This window comes from Rhinoraja longicauda, chromosome 6, assembly GCF_053455715.1.
Source record: "Rhinoraja longicauda isolate Sanriku21f chromosome 6, sRhiLon1.1, whole genome shotgun sequence".
In the NCBI taxonomy this organism is placed as follows: Eukaryota; Metazoa; Chordata; class Chondrichthyes; order Rajiformes; family Arhynchobatidae; genus Rhinoraja; species Rhinoraja longicauda.
In genome coordinates, this window is record NC_135958.1 from 68213748 (window position 1) to 68233470 (window position 19723).

At 48.8% G+C, this 19723-nt stretch overlaps 1 protein-coding gene across 1 annotated transcript; it reads left to right on the plus strand.

Annotated features, from left to right (window-relative positions):
• The first annotated feature begins 519 nt into the window (after positions 1-519).
• On the plus strand, positions 520-13409 carry slc25a19 (solute carrier family 25 member 19). Its single transcript, XM_078401864.1, has 6 exons — positions 520-707; positions 5957-6112; positions 6707-6877; positions 8084-8255; positions 10433-10563; positions 12386-13409. Exons 1-6 carry the CDS (start codon positions 567-569, stop codon positions 12611-12613), a joined length of 999 nt encoding a protein of 332 aa, XP_078257990.1. The 5' UTR covers positions 520-566; the 3' UTR covers positions 12614-13409.
• Positions 13410-19723: the final 6314 nt, after the last annotated feature.

The window sequence follows — 19723 nt, forward strand, 5'->3', positions numbered from 1 at the left end:
CAGCCAGTTGCTAAACTATATTAAAGCCTTTACATTTTAAATGCACCCGGGATTGGGTGATTGGCCACCAAGCCGTTTTTTTGTGAATGGAGGGCCGGTCACTCAGCCCGCCCCCTGTCAGGCATGTCCCGCTGTGATTGGTCACTCAGCTCGCCCCCTCTCAGGCATGTCCCGCTGTGATTGACCACAAAGCCTGTCACTCAGCCCGCCCCCCCCCCCGTCAGGCAGGTCCCGCCGTGATTGGTTACTCAGCCCGCCCCCCGTCAGGCATATCCCGCCGTGATTGGCCACGAAACCGGTCACTCAGCCCGCCCCCTGTCAGGCATGTCCCGCCGTGATTAGTCACTCAGCCCGCACCCTGTCAGGCACGTCCCGCTGTGATTGGCCAAGAAGCCGGTCACTCAGCCCGCCCCTGTCAAGCACGTCCCGCTGTGATTGCACACGAAGCCGGTCACTCAGCCCGCCCCCTGTCAGGCACGTCCCGCTGTGATTGGCGGAGCCCGGTGTCAGTCACAGCGGCCCCAGTTCCGGTGGCGGCCGGCCGGCCGGGCGAGCGGCGGAGGTGGATGATGGTGGGCTATGACCCGCGGCCCCAGGACCAAGGACAGGGCCTGTCGCCCACACAGGCGGCCATGGCGGGTTCGGCGGCCGGGCTCCTCACTCGCGTTTTCATCAACCCGCTGGACGTCCTCAAAATCCGCTTCCAGGTAGAATGGCGGCGGGAAAAGCTGGGCGTCGGGTAAATACCGGCCAATAGTGGCGGTGCTGGATGGTGGGCGAATATTGGGCATCTGTTCCTGGTGGTGGGTGAGTGTTGGGCACCCATTCCGGGTGTTGGGTGAGTGTTGGGCACCCATTCCGGGTGTTGGGTGAGTGTTGGGCACCCATTCCGGGTGTTGGGTGAGTGTTGGGCACCCATTCCGGGCGGTGGGTGAGTGTTGGGCACCCATTCCGGGTGTTGGGTGAGTGTTGGGCACCCATTCCGGGCGGTGGGTGAGTGTTGGGCACCCATTCCTGGTGGTGGGTGAGTGTTGGGCAACAAGTCCGGGCGGTGGGTGAGTGTTGGGCACCCATTCCTGGCGGTGGGTGAGTGTTGGGCACCCATTCCTGGTGGTGGGTGAGTGTTGGGCACCCATTCTGGGCGGTGGGTGAGTGTTGGGCACCCATTCCTGGTGGTGGGTGAGTGTTGGGCACCCATTCCTGGCGGTGGGTGAGTGTTGGGCACCCATTCTGGGCGGTGGGTGAGTGTTGGGCACCCATTCCTGGTGGTGGGTGAGTGTTGGGCACCCATTCCTGGCGGTGGGTGAGTGTTGGGCAACGTCCGGGTGGTGGGTGAATAGTTGTTTCTCATGTGCAGAGGCGTCCCTCTGTCATTCTTGAACCTCCCTCATGTCTGGCTGTCTGGCAAGACTGTTCTATTTACTAGTTCTGTATGTCCTGAGGGTACAAGGTTATTTGATCTACAGGCTGCATTGACCTTGGCTACCTGATCTGCATAGGCATTTCCCTTGGAGACGGAATCGTCTCCCCCCTGTATGGACATTACATTTTATAATGGCCAATTGTTTCGGCAGGAGAAGAGCCTTGAGGAGGTTACTAACGAATAGGGCATTCTTGATTGGTGTTTCTGCAGAAGTGAGAAATCCTCGGTGTTGCCAGAGCGCTCCAAAGTCATGGGCTACTCCGAATGCATACCTGGAGTCTGTGTAGATGTTGATACATTTGCCCTTGGCAAGAATGCATGCATGAGTTAGCGCAAAGAGTTCAGCTTGTTGTGCTGAGAGGGGGTTTTGAAATCGTCCTTCCTCTAGGACAATTTGTGTATCAGTTACAATGGAGTAACCAGATGCTCGCTGACCCGTCTCTGGAATAATCATGGATGATCTGTCCACAAACCACGTTGATTGGGCTTTCTCTAACGGCACATCAGAAAGTCCCTCTCTGGAGTTGGTTAAAATGTCATTAGCTTGTTCGCAATCATGTGGTGGGTCTTTGCAATATTCCGGTGGCTGTGTCAAAAATGCCGATGGATTAATTGTAGAGCAATGCTGAAATGTCAGGTTAGGATTATTTAAAAGTGTCAACTCATACCGTCCCAATCGTGCCTGGGTAAGGTATTTGGTTTGGCCTGCATTCATTAATGCGGCTACAAATACAGTTGGGTTGTAAATACAGTGACCGGTTGATGCATAGTAATGTTTGCAGCGGTCGAGATAGTAGCGTGTAATCCAGGCAAGATCAGGCAGTATCCGCGAGCTACTGCATCTAACCTGACCGAAAAGTATGCCACTGGTCGATTGATATCGCTGCCTCCGATTTTCCCGTCTTTCCTATCCTCTTCTTCTTCAGATTCTGTTCCCGCACCTGCATCTTCTTGGTCTCGTGCCCTTACTTCTCCCCTAGTTTCCCCTGTTGGAATTTTGGGGTGTAAGGGAGCCACTAATGGTGCCTCTATTTCAATAAGGCCATTGGCACCTACTGGTGGGGCATATGGAGGAGGTCTTCTCCATGTGGGACCCTCCTCATCTTCATTAGCAAAAAGGGTTGTCATGCCAGACATAGGGTCTCTGGAGGATTTACTGGTACCGGGTTTTTTTCTTAACTACTAATTGTTTTGGTTCTGAGCTCTTTTTATCAATGCTCCGAGCGCGCTCTTTTTTATAGGTTTTTTTTCTGCCCACGGACACTATCTGGAGCACCTTCCATTCTTTCATAGTTCCATCCTTATTTCTCAACTCAATCCCCTTCTCACATGCATTATCCATCCAACTCCTCTCTCACATCTCCTCCCTCTTCTTTTCTGCCTCACTCTTCCATTCTTTAATTCATTTTTTTTTCATTTCTTTCCTGCATCTTTTCCCCAAATTGACATTTCTGCCTTTTTTTTAACAGTTTCTACATCCCATGTTCCTTCAACTGGCCCAGACTCATCACCCAAACGTTTGGTTAACTTATAACTTCATATTCTAGAATCTTGATTATAACACATGTGTTGCACGGGCGTTCTCCCGTCACTCTTATCCAAATTATTCCTCATCTTAATTTACCACAAACCTTTTGAGTTTGCTATAGCCAATTGCCGACTACTTTCCCTGTAGCAAAAATTTCTTAATTAACGTTAGGTCTTACCTTCATTGTCTGTTTCTAAGGATCTCGGCTGAAACCAGGTCAACCTCCGGACGAGGGACCACAGTGTTCCCGGGAGCTTCTAAGGGAGGTCGGTCTCAAAGGGTCTGACTAGAGCTCAATTTTCCCCCCATCCGGTCCCGGTTACTCTGCAGCCTCTTACTCAGTCATCTGTTGTTGGTCCCAGCGAGATCCTGCCGACTACGCCAACGTTAAAGTCCGGTTCTTAAAACAGACAACAACACAAACAGTTAAAGGTAAACCAAGCAAAGCTTTAATTATCTTAAGACGGGAGTGGGGGGGATCAGTGCTAAGGGTGTATGACCATACTCAGCACTCCCCTTGCTTACACTCAAAGATACAGCATTTTTATACAGAATTTGCAGCAAGAATGTTTCACACAACATTTCCTTCAAATTAATAACCGATTGTTTCCTGCCCAATGTTCTTATCTCTCTACTGTGATAAAATGTTTCACACAAAGTCATTAGTCAAAGGTAAGGATCCTTATTATACCACAGAAGGTCATGTTTGCACAATTCCACAATCAGTCAGCAATTAACTACATCCCAATCTCAGTGGAAACATTGTTCTCATCATTCCAAGACATCCTCCCCAAGCAAAAGGGGGATGTACTATCAGCCTGGTGTACAAGATTTAGGAGTTATGTCCTGTCAGGTGCAATATTGCAAACATCAGCTATTCAGAGTTCAGGCTTTTTATTCATTCTACCATTTTATTATGGTCAAGCATCTATCATTGCAAAGTTAATAGCCATTAACTTTTTCAACTATATTGGGTGGCAAGTAAATATCGGGCAGCTGATGAATGTCTGGAGACCATATTGTGTGTGGCAGGTAAACTGCTGGACAAATACTTGGTAATAGAATGGCGTAAATACTAGGCAGAGGATAGGTATTGGGTAACAGTGTCAGGATGCAGTAAATGCAGGGTTTCTACATCAATTAACTATACTGGGTAATGTGTAAATACCAAATACAGTCCCTCTACAAGGGTGTGAGTACATTTTAGGAAACTGTACTCTGCCTTGGGAAACAGCATGGGGCAACTATACCAGTCAATGGGTAAATATTGGGAAATCATGCTGTAAAGTTGGTAAATAGTGAGAAACTAGCCATTAAATACTCAGAAGTGCTCTGGTCAGAAGGCAATAATGATACTGGGCAGTGGGGAAATACCAGGAGGTTGTTCTGGACAAATAATAGGTGACTGCATTGGGCAGCTTGTAAATATGTTGGGCAAAAATATGGCAACTGTACCGGTAATTGGAAACTCTGCCAAGTACTGGTTAAATATCGCGAGCAACAAGGATTTGAATGCCCTTGAAGTCTCGCCCTTCTCCGGGAGTTGTTTCTCAACTGTGCACACAAAATACTCGTGGAACAAGTCCGTAATTGGTGCTAAAGAAACCTAGGCTTTCTGATTAGACTAATACATGAGCAATGTTTTTACCTTTAACCGTTAATGTCTGTGATTCATGACACATTGCATCATGAAGCCTTCAGCATTACTGTAGAAATAAAGAGTTACTCAGTTCTTTGTTGCCTTAAATCCAGATAGTTTCTCTTCCTTATGAAATGCAAGTGTAGGTAGATATCTACTGCAACCATAAGGCAGTCTTGCCTGTATTGAACTCTTATTAGTGTTATCCGCTCATCTGGACGAGTTTGAGAAACTTGGGTGGGCAAGACTTTACTGCTTCATGATCACAAATGCTGCCTCACCACTGTGTAATATATCATGGGACAAGAACCTCGGTAAATTTCTCAAACCAATCCTTACTAGCAATAAAGAATGATGGGCAGCTAGCATTTGCTCTAATGTCTCCAATTGCTTTGTGAAATAATTTGAAAAGACCAGTTGTGTACAGGGGAATTACATTCTGATCTATGGGGATGTTCTTTTGGTTCACATCCTCTGCCCATTGGCTTAATGCATTTCCTATCTTCGCCATGACTATGTTACATATCATCAGTGACTCTTGGACTTTGAGGGGCACTTTATGGAACATGATCATAAATGTATTTCTCCTTTTTTTGAAGGATCACACAGTTGATTGATTCATGCCTTAAAACAACTGAGGGACTTTTCTGGTTGCTATGTTTATCTAACCACTGGATCTTTTCTGTTTGACCCAAGACCTTACTATTTTCCTTTTTAACCACTTCATTGCCATTTTTTGGTGATGGTGTATATGAAATATTCATCAACATTGAGGTAGGTTTGCTATGCTGTACTGTTTTGTGTATAAACATGCAGGGACAGTGTGTAATGTGCAAAATTGCACTGCTTTTGGGAGCTATGCGAATAGTTGTTCCCCTCCAGTGTTCTGTGCATGCTGCTCGAGAATATTCAAAACTATGAATAGCAAATCAATGAAGATTGAGATTTTGCACGCAAGTAGTTTAGAATACCAGTTAACTGTGCTGGGGAGCTGGTATATAACACAAATATAGGACAATCGTACAAAGCAGTAGGTAAATGCTGCTAATGCCAGATGACCATTTGAGGAGAGTCAACTGTGGTATGTCATTGTGAGTCTTACGAAGGGTTCTGACCCAAAATGTCGCTTGTCCTTTCCTTCCACAGATGCTACCTAACCTGCTGAGTTACTCCAGCACTTTGTGTTTTGCTCAAGGTTCCAAGTTCCTTGGCTCGTGATTTTTCTTCAATAGTTCTCACAGATTTCAAAACTGAAGATTGTGTTTGGGTGATTGATCTGCAGGAATTCCTTGAAGAAACAATGGCAAAAGCAGGCAGTAATCATGTAATATAATGAACGTTCACTGATGTGGTTTTGTTTTCTCAGCTCCAGATCGAGCGCTTGTCACTGCAGGAGCCAAGGGCCAAGTATCATGGCATTGCGCAGGCCACCAGCAGGATATTCAGAGAGGAGGGCCTACAGGCTTTCTGGAAGGGTCATGTTCCAGCCCAGCTCCTGTCCATCTCTTATGGAGCTGTCCAGGTATGTCCCTTCGCTTTATCAAACTCTTTTTCTAAGACTATCTTAATGTGGCAGAATATCACTAAAGAAATTGTAAATCCGTGTGCCCATTGAACTGAGTCTAAGAGTGCTGGTGAATGGACTCTGGTACTCTTGACACAGTCACGACACTGGAATGGTCAACCAGAATGCGGAGGACTAAATTTTGAGTTTGAAATTTGGAAGATTCCCTCCAGTTTAAATTTGATATCCTCGGAGTCAAGATGTCACTGATTCAAACACTGGCATGTCTTTACTGAGGGAATGCGGGTGCTTTCTGAAATGTTGAATTGCCCTCTCAAGTAGATGTACATAGTTCCACAGACCTAGTTTGAAGAACTGCTCACTCCTGGCCTGTTTTTAACTCACATAAAAGAATGGTCTGTTCATTCTTAATTTGCCTTTCGTGTGACTCCTCAGTGAATTGACTATTGTCTCTGACTATAAACAGTGCTTCATAGACTGCAAGGTGTTTTGGGTGTCATGAAAGGACAATTTGTGTATGCAAATCTCTTTAAACTTTTTGATGTGCTTTGTTGCAAGATGTTTGACCTTTTCCTCCCCTTTTCACTCCAGTTTGCAAGCTTCGAGTCTCTAACAAAATTTGCCCACAATGCCATGTTGTACGAGTCGAGGAATCCCATAGTGCACTTTGTTTGTGGAGGCCTGGCGGCGTGTACAGCCACGGTTACCCTGCAGCCTATCGACACGCTCCGTACCCGATTTGTGGCTCAGGGAGAACCCAAGGTAAGAATAGAGGGCAAAGCACTTCTGGCCTTGATCCTGTGTTAAGGCCCCATCATGGGTAACATTGAAACAGCAGGCTCCCTGAGTGATGGCAGAATTGTGGTTTAAAAGTTTCAATATTGCCACGTGCAGAGAGATACAGTGAAAAACCTGTTCTGCCATGCTACCCAGTCAAACCATACAGTACACAAGTACGGGCGATTTATTCTGGAGCAACAGACAGAGTGTTACCAGGTTCTGGCGCCATCTTGCAACTTCCAAGTCTCTGATCAGTCAAATCATGGCCCAAGGAGATAGGCAATGTCTTATTTTCTCACTGTAAGGTCCGGTGTCATGACCACTCTGGATTGTTGAGGTAGAGGGCTGCCTAGCCCAGCGCGATACCATCGGCTCCTTCCGTCGCCAGGACTCGCGGCCGCCGTTTCCACTTCCTCCGGTTGCTCCTCCTTCCTCTCGGCTCCCACCACTCTGCCCATGCACTCATTGCAACGGGCGGAAAGCCCCCCTACCTGCGCGCACGCACGGGCACCCTGAGCCCAGCTTGACGGGAAGGCGGAAGTGCTGCCAAGCTGGGCGCTGCTGACGTGAGGATGGAGTGGTTTGGGTAGGGAAACTCAAGTTAACCTATGAGTTCCTAATCACTGTCTCTAACGAAGATATTATGCAATTATGCATACAAAATGCTATTGGAGCAGTGGTTTCCAAAATGAATAAACTAATGGTACAGATAGGAAGCAATGTCGGAGCACTATTTGTTTCTGGGAATTTAGATTCTTGACACTGATTTCAGGCAAGGAAGCCTTTGTAGTTTGTTCAAAGATCCAGACTGTATCACCTTGGACTAACAGAGATGATCAGTTAGTGTGGATTTCAGATCTTCTCCAGTGAACTGTACTTTCAACTGCATTTCATTATAAGGAACTTATTGGTTCAGTGTGAAGGAAGCTGCAAAATATTAGTCATTTTCACCATTTACTAATCTGCACCCAAAGCTTTCGGATGAATTTGGAGTGAAGCATTTATTTTTCTTTGACACAGTCCTTTGATCCCCTGTAATGGAGGTAGTGAGTGTGAGGGGAGGGGTGGGGACAGACTCTGACTTCTGAAGATAAGCATGGTTCTACTAGAAGTACGGATGAAACGGTTTTTGCCATGGAAAATGTGCTGTTGTGTGCCGTTTTTTGCCTGGACTAATTTGTATTGCAGGTTTACAGGAATCTTTGGCATGCAGTGATCACCATGTTCAGAAGCGAAGGCCCCCTGTCATTTTATCGTGGCCTCACTCCCACCATTATAGCTGTTTTCCCATATGCTGGGCTCCAGTTTGCCTCCTACAACATCTTTCACCGTATCTCCAAATGGGCCAGCGTCAGCTCGGGTGAGTGAATGGAAAAAGAAATCTCTTAGATGCACAAACCAAACAGGACAGAAAGGTTTATAGACAATAGGTGCAGGAGGAGGCCATTCGGCCCTTCGAGCCAGCACCGCCATTCAATGTGATCATGGCTGATCATTCTCAATCAGTACCCCGTTCCTGCCTTCTCCCCATACCCCCTGACTCCGCTATCCTTAAGAGCTCTATCCAGCTCTCTCTTGAATGCATTCAGAGAATTGGCCTCCACTGCCTTCTGACGGCAGATAATTCCACAGATTCACAACTCTCTGACTGAAAAAGTTTTTCCTCATATCAGTTCTAAATGGCCTACCCCTTATTCTTAAAATGTGGCCCTTGTTCTGGACTCCCCCAACATTGGGAACATGTTTCCTGCCTCTAACGTGTCCAACCCCTTAATAATCTTATACGTTTCGATAAGATCTCCTCTCATCCTTCTAAATTCCAGTGTATACAAGCCTAGTCTCTCCAGTCTTTCAACATATGATAGTCCCGCCATTCCGGGAATTAATCTAGTAAACCTATGCTGCACACCCTCAATAGCAATAGTTTCTGGTGCGCTATTTGTAACCTTAAGGGAAGTGGGGGTGGGGTGGGGTGGGTTGTTGTGAGAGAATTAACAAGAGTAGATGGACACTTGGCTGTTGTCAGTATAGTGATTTACAGAGCTGCATCAGAGGAGGACACACTCAAAACCACCTTTGCATTGGTGCACCTCACACACACAGTTCCTCTGCTGTATAGAGAGGAAACATAATTCTGTACAATGCCGAATGTGATGTGTGATGTTGTCCACTCAAGTTTATTTTAAACCTGAGCTAATTTTTCAGAGCTTCTATCATTTAAGCTCAATAAATTCACTCTGGTCCATCTCAACATCTGCCGAGAACATTTGTCACTCCTGGACCCCTCCCAGTTCTCTCTTCAACAAGCTCCTGATCAGAGCTCAACCTTTTACCACAGTGGGTTTCCTGCTGAGATCTCCACCTCCATTATTGGTGTTCTAAGTCCGGAGTCTTGTTTAAAGTCCTTAACCAACATAATCTTCTCTCTCTGCCCTTTTTGGAAGTTGCCTTGCCTTTCTTTTCCATCTCCCCAGTTGCCTGACTTTAGTCACGCCAAAAAGTGTCCAATTCTGCACTTCAACTCCTAAGTTAATATATCATGGTTTTGTATTCTCCACACCAGTCCTTTGTGTTAACTAGAAGCAAATCAGAAAAAAAGGTATCCCATTTAAAAAAACATTTTGGTATTTCTATGGTGTGGTAGCTAAGTTACCATTGGCAGAGGATCTTTTAACCCAGCATTGAGACTGCCCGTGCTGCCTGTGCCTCTAATGAAGCAGGCACAAGGCTTCTATGCTGGTTGACTGAGGTTGCAAATGTTCCACGTGAGCAATTAGAACAAGAAGTATCAGCCCTTCTCAACAGCTCTCTTTTTAGTGAGCTTGGAGGGTGATTTTATTTTTTGGGTCCCAAAATCTCAACCAACAATGCACATTTGAAATGTTGTTTGACTGGCAAACAAACTTGCAAACTACAAGATCTCATAGACAGCAACGTAGCAATGACCACCATGCCTGCTTTCGTTGCTATGACGGGGGGCAATAATCTGGATACAGGGGATATCCCCAGTTCCTCAAATAATGATATTGTATCTTTTTATTCCAATTCCAGGGTTCATTCTGCCATTCAGTTTCCTGTTTCTCCTCAATGGCCCTCACACCTCCTGCAGTGTGACACTGGAATATTAACAGATTTTTTTTCCCCTTCAAATCGGCACGGTGGCGCAGCAGTAGAGTTGCTGCCTCACAGCGCCAGAGACCCAGGTTCAATCCTGTCCGTACGGAGTTTGCACGTTCTCCCTCTGGGGTTTCTCCTGGTGCTCTGATGTCTTCCCACACTCCAAAGCTGTACAGGTTTGTAGGTAAATTGGCTTTGGTAAAAATTGTCCCTAGTGTGTAGGATAGTATTAGTGTAACGGGGATCGCTGGTCAGCACGGATTTGATGGCCGAATGGCCTGTTTCCGCGCTGTATCTCTAAACTAAACTAGACTAATCTCCAGAATGGGACGTAATGAGAGTGCAACTGAGGACTGGCTGATGCACTTAAAAGTACAAGCAAGGAATATTATTTTCAGCCTATTTTTTCCTTTTTATAAGGTAACGTACATAATCTGGTATGTGGAGGCTGTGCAGGGATCATCAGTAAAACTCTTACTTATCCTCTTGACCTTCTTAAGAAGAGACTGCAGGTGGATGGCTTTCAGAAGGCACGAATCGCCTTTGGACAGGTGAGGGTTTGCAGACACGGGCTTTGTGTTCTGTGTGTAGCTGTCCTGTGATTTGGGGATGTTGGTTATTCCCACTCAGTTACCAGGGCAGGGTGCAGTTCTGCCCATTGCTGCACATCGTCTATGTTCAGTTTGCTCAGGTATTTGTTCTCAGTGTAGGATCTACCAGAGGGTCAGCGCATTCACTGTTTGCTTTGATGTCCCAAGACGTTGTATGCCTGCTCAGTATTGCACAGAGTTTGTACGTTCTCCCTGTGACCACCTGGGTTTTCTCCAAGTGATCCGGTTCCCTCCTACATTCCAACGGTTTGTAGGTTAATTGGCTTCTATAAATTGTCCCTATTGTGTAGGATAGTCCTAGTGCAAGGGTATTCGCTGGCCAGCGCAGACTCGGTGGGCCGAAGGACCTGTTTCCACGTTGTATGTCTAAACTAAGCTAAACGTATATCAACTGGAAGTTGCCCCCCAACTCACACACCATCCTGGCTTGGAAATATATCTCCATTCCTTCACCGTCATTGGATCAAATGCTGGAAGCCTCTCTCCCTAACTGCACTGTGGGTATTCTCACACAGGGAATGGTTGAGGTTCATTATTGTCATGTCCACTGAGGTACAGGGAAAAACTTTGTTTTTGTATCCAAAACTTTGATATCCAATCAGATCGGATAATATTATACACAGATATGACCCTCAATCTTTGTTTTTTTAACACTGGTTTGTAGCCCCCATGTAGTAAGCACAGCAATGTGTTGAGAGTAAGGACTCGTACTGAGATCATTGCAGCTGAACATGCAATGGGGCATTGTGTTCCACGGAGTCACTCTTTCTCAAAGATCTAGGGAATACCATCACGCACAATGGCCTGCTGTGTCTGCAGAACTATTACTGGGTCACAGTGGCACAGCTGGTAGAGCTGCTGCCCAACTGTGCCAGACCTGGGTTCCATCCTGACCTGTCCGAGTGGTGCCTGCACCTTCTCTTTTATGATTGCTTGGGGCTTCCTCCAGGTGCTCTGGTTTTCTCGCACATCAAAAAACGTACAGGTCTGTAGATTATTTGACCTCTGCAAATTGCACCAAGTGTGCAGGGAGGGGGTGTGCAAATGGAATAACATAGGAGTAGTGGAGGGGGGAATTGGAAGCACGATAAGACCAGGATAAATTGGGGCTGGCAACAGATGACCTTGGGCAGGGTGGTTCCCTGTTAGGCCAGTTGTTGGCTAGGGACGGTGTGATCCCAAGAGCGATTCATTGTTGTGAACTGGTTAACTGATTTTTAATGTAGGAAGGAGGGGAGGGGAGAGGGGAGAGGGGAGGGGGGAAGGTGCAGTGGGAGGAAATGTAGAAGTTGTCTAAAATTAGATAATTCAATGTTCATACTGTTGGGTTGTGAGCTACCCAAGTGAAATATGAGGTGCTGTTCCTCCCATTTGCATGTGGCATTACTCTGGCAATGGAGGAGGCTCTGGACAGAAAGGCCAATATGGGAAGTGGAGTTAAGTTAGCAACGGGGAGATCCAATAGGCTTTGACAGATGAGCGTAAGTGTTCAGCGAAACGGTCACCTTATATGCCCATCTCAGTGGCCATATAGTTCTAGGCTGCGCCCAAAAGGATTGACAGCAGTGGATGCACAGCACCTATGGAACTGAACACAATGCTTCACGTGTGCAGGTGCCTAAACAGAAAACAGTATCTCCGTGTGGTGCAAGTGGTTGGACTGACCAAGGATGGAGATCAGTGTGGGCATGGGGATAGTGTTGGATGGCTAGCAGTAGGGTCAGAGTACCAGTATTACCCCCTTGTGGTTTGTGTGTTTCAGGTGCAGACCTACGAAGGGTTCCTGGACTGTGTGTCCCAGCTGGCTCGGGGTGAGGGGCTGAGAGGATTCTACAAGGGCTTGTCTCCCAGCATACTGAAAGCTGCCTTTTCCACTGGACTTATATTTTTCTGGTACGAACTCTTCCGCGAGATCCTGAATGATCGCAAACAGAAGGCAAACTCTGGACATACGCAGCAACAGAGCAAAGATCTCAGTCGCAAGCAATGATATTCAACCATCACCATACTGATCTTTGTCTGGCCTAAGCCCGCTTCTGGTTTCTGCTTTGTGTGCTGGCAAATGAGTACACGCCTCTTGGGATTCATCAGGAAACACTGTTTCCTTAGGATTGCATCTGATGCACAGTGCACTGCTACCCTTTGATCAGAACTGGGCAGAACTGAGTGTACTGCCTGCTTCTGGTAAAGTGTGCCCGTCCTGAGGATCCCGACACTTTCAGTAGTTGCTTAACATAGTGAGGTTAAAATGCCATTGCTTAAGTTTATATTAATATTAATGTTTAATATTTATTTTTCTAAGGTGATGCACTTATTTTGCAATCTGTCATTTATCAAGCCCCAAGGGCTTGATAACACCAACACTGCTGACTCCTGCCAATATTTGAGTAGTGTACAATTTCTCTCTGGGTCAATGCTATTTGGAGAATTTTCACTGGAGTAGGTCTGTGGGATTAGCCAGACTGTAATGGAAATGTGAATTGCTACTTGTGAATCACAAACGGTGGCGATTTCCAGATCTACACATTGGGCTTGGACGGACCAAGCTCCAGTGTGCTCTCAAAAGCTGAACAGCTTACTGACCTGCTAAATGGTACACATCAGTGCTACACGATTGTGATACAGGGGGCTGAGTGCAACAATCAGCAGCTTCAAGGCACAGGAGGAGAAAAGATGTTTGAGGTGAATGCTAAATCTGTGCGGTGCCTGGTGTGACTTCAAACCGTCCATGATTTATACCTCAGTATTTATACTCCCAATATTTATGTATTTTTAATTAAAAAACAACAAAGGTTCTGTTTGATTGTGTCTGTTTAATTGCAGTCTGCGAAATAAGTTGTGTTTTGCACAGAATGACCCCAAGTACAAGATGAGTGATATGAATTTGGTTACATCGACAGAACAGGGCAAACTCCCTGCTTTTCAAACACTGTCCCAGGGATCTTTAATGTTAATACAGGCTCCCAATACAGACAGTAGAGGGCACAGTTTGACACTTATCCAATCTATATACTAAAACTCTCGTTTGTTTGTTTGTTCCTGAACTACAGCCAAAACGGTACATGATAGCGCGACAGTTTTAGGCCCACCTTACTCGCCGTCGTCCCTTTGGTGCTAATGGAAAAAGTTTCATTGAAATCGTTATATTTTTTAAGTTATTCACATTTTAGTTTAAATCTATCTCCTAGGGAAGGAGGGGGGGGGGAGGGAGGAGTAGGGGGGAGGAGAGGGAGGGGTAGGGGGGAGGAGAGGGAGGGGTAGGGGGGAGGAGAGGGAGGGGTAGGGGGGAGGAGAGGGAGGGGTAGGGGGGAGGAGAGGGAGGGGTAGGGGGGAGGAGAGGGAGGGGTGGGGGAGGAGAGGGAGGGGTAGGGGAGAGGAGAGGGAGGGGTAGGGGAGAGGAGAGGGAGGGGTAGGGGGGAGGGAGGGGGAGGGGGGAGGGAGGGGGGGGAGGGAGGGGGGGGAGGGGGAGGAGAGGGAGGGGGAGGAGAGGGAGGGGTAGGGGGGAGGAGAGGGAGGGGTAGGGGGGAGGAGAGGGAGGGGTAGGGGGGGAGGAGAGGGAGGGGTAGGGGGGGAGGAGAGGGAGGGGTAGGGGGGGAGGAGAGGGAGGGGTAGGGGGGAGGAGAGGGAGGGGTAGGGGGGAGGAGAGGGAGGGGTAGGGGGGAGGAGAGGGAGGGGTAGGGGGGAGGAGAGGGAGGGGTAGGGGGGAGGAGAGGGAGGGGTAGGGGGGAGGAGAGGGAGGGGTAGGGGGGAGGAGAGGGAGGGGTAGGGGGGAGGAGAGGGAGGGGTAGGGGGGAGGGGTGGGGGGAGGAGAGGGAGGGGTAGGGGGGAGGAGAGGGAGGGGTAGGGGGGAGGGGTAGGGGGGAGGGGTGGGGGGAGGAGAGGGAGGGGTAGGGGGGAGGAGAGGGAGGGGTAGGGGGGAGGAGAGGGAGGGGTAGGGGTAGGGGGGAGGAGGAGAGGGAGGGGTAGGGGGAGGAGGAGAGGGAGGGGTAGGGGGGAGGAGGAGAGGGAGGGGTAGGGGGGAGGAGAGGGAGGGGTAGGGGGGAGGAGAGGGAGGGGTAGGGGGGAGGAGAGGGAGGGGTAGGGAGGAGGAGAGGGAGGGGTAGGGAGGAGGAGAGGGAGGGGTAGGGGGGAGGAGGAGAGGGAGGGGTAGGGGGGAGGAGGAGAGGGAGGGGTAGGGGGGAGGAGGAGAGGGAGGGGTAGGGGGGAGGAGGAGAGGGAGGGGTAGGGGGGAGGAGGAGAGGGAGGGGTAGGGGGGAGGTGGAGAGGGAGGGGTAGGGAGGAGGAGAGGGAGGGGTAGGGGGGAGGAGAGGGAGGGGTAGGGGAGGAGAGGGAGGGGTGGGGGGGGGAGGAGAGGGAGGGGTGGGGGGGAGGAGAGGGAGGGGTGGGGGGGAGGAGAGGGAGGGGTGGGGGGGGGAGGAGAGGGAGGGGTGGGGGGGGAGGAGAGGGAGGGGTGGGGGGGAGGAGAGGGAGAGGGAGGGGGAGGAGAGGGAGGGGTAGGGGGGAGGGAGGGGTAGGGGAGAGGAGAGTGGGGGAGGAGAGTGTGCTGCACCAATGCATGAGAGGTTTGGGCCCAGCGGGTCCACTTGGTTCTAGTAGATCCTATTCTTGATGGTGCAACACTCACCCCCGCACTTGTTCTGCCTGACTGTCGGTTTGGGATTACATACGACATTCCGAACTAGATTATGAATCTTAGGCTGCCAGATTTGTTGCAACAATGCTTTTTCTCCTCTTCCCTCGTTCCCTCACCAAACTATAACTGACTGAAATCAGATCGGCAATGTCCCCGTCTCCTTACTTTCTACTATGGGTTCTCCCCAGTTTGTAAACACCCTACTTATGTACAGCTGATGCATACAATCAAGCACTTGGGAGACTGGCTGGAGAAATGTTCGGAGACCTCTGGATCACTGGAGGTCTTCTGTCCCACTGGGCACTGCAGAGGCTGGAGTGCATCCAGGACAGCGAGGAATGCATTTTATTCTAAAATTGTTAGAGGCATTGTAAATAAACTTATTATTTACCAGGGCTTTGTTGGCATGGACTCGTGGCTTTACTGCCAATGCACACAAATTTGTAAAATTTGTGTGCATTTGTAAAATTTGTGTTAAGACCCTATTAACTATTGGAAAAAATTGTGGGCAATCTCCTGTGTATATAGGGATCTGTCTGCAGTTGATGACTGCAGCATGATTCCTGTCTGATTATTCCCATGATCTTGGTCACAGCAGAGAAACCCTCACTGCTGCCCCAGGCTGAGCTCTGCCAGCCAAGCACGGAATGAAACATGATTTTATATTGGCTTTGCATTTAAATCCCTATCACAGCTTGAATCTATATAATCTGGCATGACCTGCTGATTTAACAAATTGGATATTTGTCTCAATTCAAGCAGTGAAGTGAACAGTCTAACATATGTTGAAGGTCACTAATCTCTGCACTGATTCTCCTGGTACATGGAACACAGAACAGGACATAGAACACAGAACAGGACAAACAACAGTACAGTACAGGACCAGGCCCTTTGCCACAATGTCTGTGGCAAAGCTGAAATGTCACCTATCCATTCTCTCCAAAGATGCTGCCTGACCTGCTGCGTTACTCCAGAACTTTGTGTTTTACCCAAGTTTGTCTGACCTTATGGCCAATTGTACTTTGCCGCATGTATACAGTTCAGTACAAGTATCACCATACATAAGTACTTAGATACATCTTAGACAAGCATCTCAGATACAGTACTAGTGTATAGCAGTAGTGCACAGAATCGCCAGTTTGGCACCATTTTCAAGTCCCAGTTGTAAGTGCAGGGCTTTTGACCTGACCATGAAGGCCCGTTGTCCTGGTGGTGTTGCAGGGCCAGCCTGGCCAAGCGCAGCTGTGGTGTCCTCCACTGCTGTTAGACCGAATCTAAAGTTAACTTGCAGGTATAAAAACCAATGAGGAAACAAATCAAATGTGAGCCTTTTTCGAACAAGGAGTGGAGTGTAATAATGAGAAAACCTTGCCATAGTTATCCATATTTAATGAAATAACACGGGGAATACTAGGTACCATTTGGGACATGACACCAGGAAGGATATACTGAGCTGAGGTAGGGTGTAACTAAAGTTCACCAGATTGATTCTTATCATGGAAATGTCCTTTGTGGTGAGATGATGTAGAATAAGCCTATGTCCCTTAGGCTTTAGAACATTACGAGGTGGTATAATTGAAGTGTTTGAAGTACTTGAGCAATGGTTTTGATTCTTTGAAGAATAAAGAATTATAGGCCATAGTGCCATTGAGGAACAAACCAAAATGAAACAGCTGGAGGTATACAGTGAGTCAGGCAGCATCTACTGGGCGGGAAATGAACAGTCAACGTTCCGGGTGGAGACTCTGCCTCTAGACTCTAGGCAATAAATACATTTCCCCCCATCTCAGTCCAGGTGTTGTGAATCCTCTAGCCCAAAGTGTTTGACAGTAAGGTGCAGAAGAGGCTTTATTTTACGTCCAATCTTGCACCTGCCCCGAGAGTGCTTAATGGGAGAGGGAAGCTATTCTCACATTGCACTGGTTGGAAGCTACATGTGCGTACAGATCCATCACCACAGTGAAGCTCATTCTGCCCATCCAGTCTATACTGTCATTGAGCAGAGCAATTCCACCAGCTGCTTCCCACAGACCTGCAAATCATTCTCTCCCCTCTGTCAATCCAATACTCCAGAAGATACAAAACTTGAGAGACCAGATTCAAGGTGTTATCAGACTTTTGAATGGAGCTCTCAAACGCTCAGGATGAATTCTCAAACTTCCAATCTACCTTGTAGCAACCTTTCACTTTACCTTTACCCACTTTTACTTTTATTCTTTTTTATCTTTTGTTTTCTCAGCATTTTCTCTGCAACCGTAGCACTACATTCACTCTATTTCCTTTCTGGTTTTTCACAGTTGTACATGTATGGTACAATTGTCCTCGTGTGTGGCATGATCTGCCTGGATATCACACAAAGCAAAGTATTCACCGTATCTCAGTAATGTGATAATAATAAAGCAATACCAATACTGTAACAGGGTCAAGATGCAGAATGGTGTGGGAGTGTTAGATAGCACTGGGCTGGGAGTAATACAGGCCACTTAATATGTCAGGATACAAAGTGTTTAAGAAAAGATAAGGACAGAAAGAAAGGAGGGAGAGACAGCTTTCCTGATTAAAGATGTAACAATGCTAAAGAGCGTGGATGTCCTTGAGAATGAATGACAGAATGCTATAGTAATGGAGTTAGGAAGCACGAGGTGTGTTCTGATACTACAGGGCTGTGGGTTTTCCTCTGAATTTTTTTTACATAGAGGGTGGTGGCGGGTGCCTGGAACACCCTATGGGTGTAGGTGGAGGCAGATACGATAGTAGCATATAAAGGCATTTGGATAGGCATGTGGTTATGCAGGAAGTAAAGGAATATGGATTTTTTACTGAACAGCATACAAAATTAATTTCACTGTACCTCAGTACATGTGACAGATAAAGTACCATTGAACAATTAAAGTACCATGAAAGTAATCTTAACTGCCTGCATGTGATCCATATTCCTTTACTTCCGCGTTCCAGGCACCCGTCACCACCCTTTATGTAAAAAAGTTTTGCCCCTCTCATCTTAAAGGTATGTCCTTTAGTCTTTGACATTTCCACCCTGGGAAAAAGGTTTCTGATTGTCTACCCTATCTCTGCCTTTACCCTATGGGATGTTAAGATGGCGGCGCGTCCAGAGGCAGCGGCTTTGCGCTCTCCAGACCGATGCAATTCGGAGCAGCCCAGCACCGAACGCGGCTGCGAAAAAACCCAGGAAAGTACACCCGAAAAACGTTAAAAACTCAGGCAAACACTAAAACCCACCACCAGTACGAGGAAATCCAGCCCCGGCACCGACATCCCGACGGTGCTGGCGGCAGCATGTCCGGACACAGCGACAACGCGCTCTCCAGAGCGCTGCAGATCACGCAAGGCGGACCGGCTCATGGAGCCGCACGGAGCAGCCCAGCATCGGACGCGGCGGGAAAAACAGATCACTAAATTTACATTTAAAATCCGCGACCCTTACCTCCACCGAAACCCAGTCGGAGCCCATGGCGGCGAGTCCAGACACAGCGGCAGCGAGTCCAGACACAGCGGCAGCGGCAGCGCACTCCCCGCGGCGGCGAGTCCAGACACAGCGGCAGCAGCAGCGCACTCCCCGCGGCGGCGAGTCCAGACACAGCGGCAGCGGCAGCGCGCTCCCCGCGGCGGCGAGTCCAGACACAGCGGCAGCGGCAGCGCACTCCCCGCGGCGGCGAGTCCAGACACAGCGGCAGCAGCAGCGCACTCCCCGCGGCGGCGAGTCCAGACACAGCGGCAGCGGGCAGCGCGCTCCCCACGGCGGCGAGTCCAGACACAGCGGCAGCGGCAGCGCGCTCCCCACGGCACTGCAGCTCACGGAAGGCGGATCGCACATGGAACCACACGGAGCTGCTCAACATCGGACGTGGCTGCGGGAGACTGGCTGGTGAGTGCGACAGAACCCACACCAAAATCCCGACGGAGCCAGGCAGAACAACCCCCTGGATCACCACACTGGGGGGGAAGGAGACGGAGACGGAGACAGCGCTGGGAGAGGAAGCAAAAACGTGGACGGAGAGCGGGGGGTGCAGGCCAGGATACGGACTGAGAGCGGGGGATGGGCCAGGCTACGGGACAGAGCGGGGGATGGGCCAGGCTACGGACTGAGAGCGGGGGATGGGCCAGGCTACGGACAGAGAGCGGGGGATGGGCCAGGCTACGGACTGAGAGCGGGGGATGGGCCAGGCTACGGAGGGCCCCACAAAGAACATCCCTACCAAGCGTCTTTCTCGCCAATGTCCGGTCACTCCCCAAAAAGCTGGATGAGATAAAGCGATGGGATCAACCACCCAGCGATCTCTGAAAGACGGCTGCGCGCTGATCTTCACGGATACGTGGCTCAACGCGCTGGTTCCCGACGGGGCTGTGGAGCTCATGAACCGCTCACTACAGCGGGCCGATAGAACAAAGGACTCCAGTAAGAGCAAGGGCGGAGGGCTCTGTATCTACATTAACAATGACTGGTGC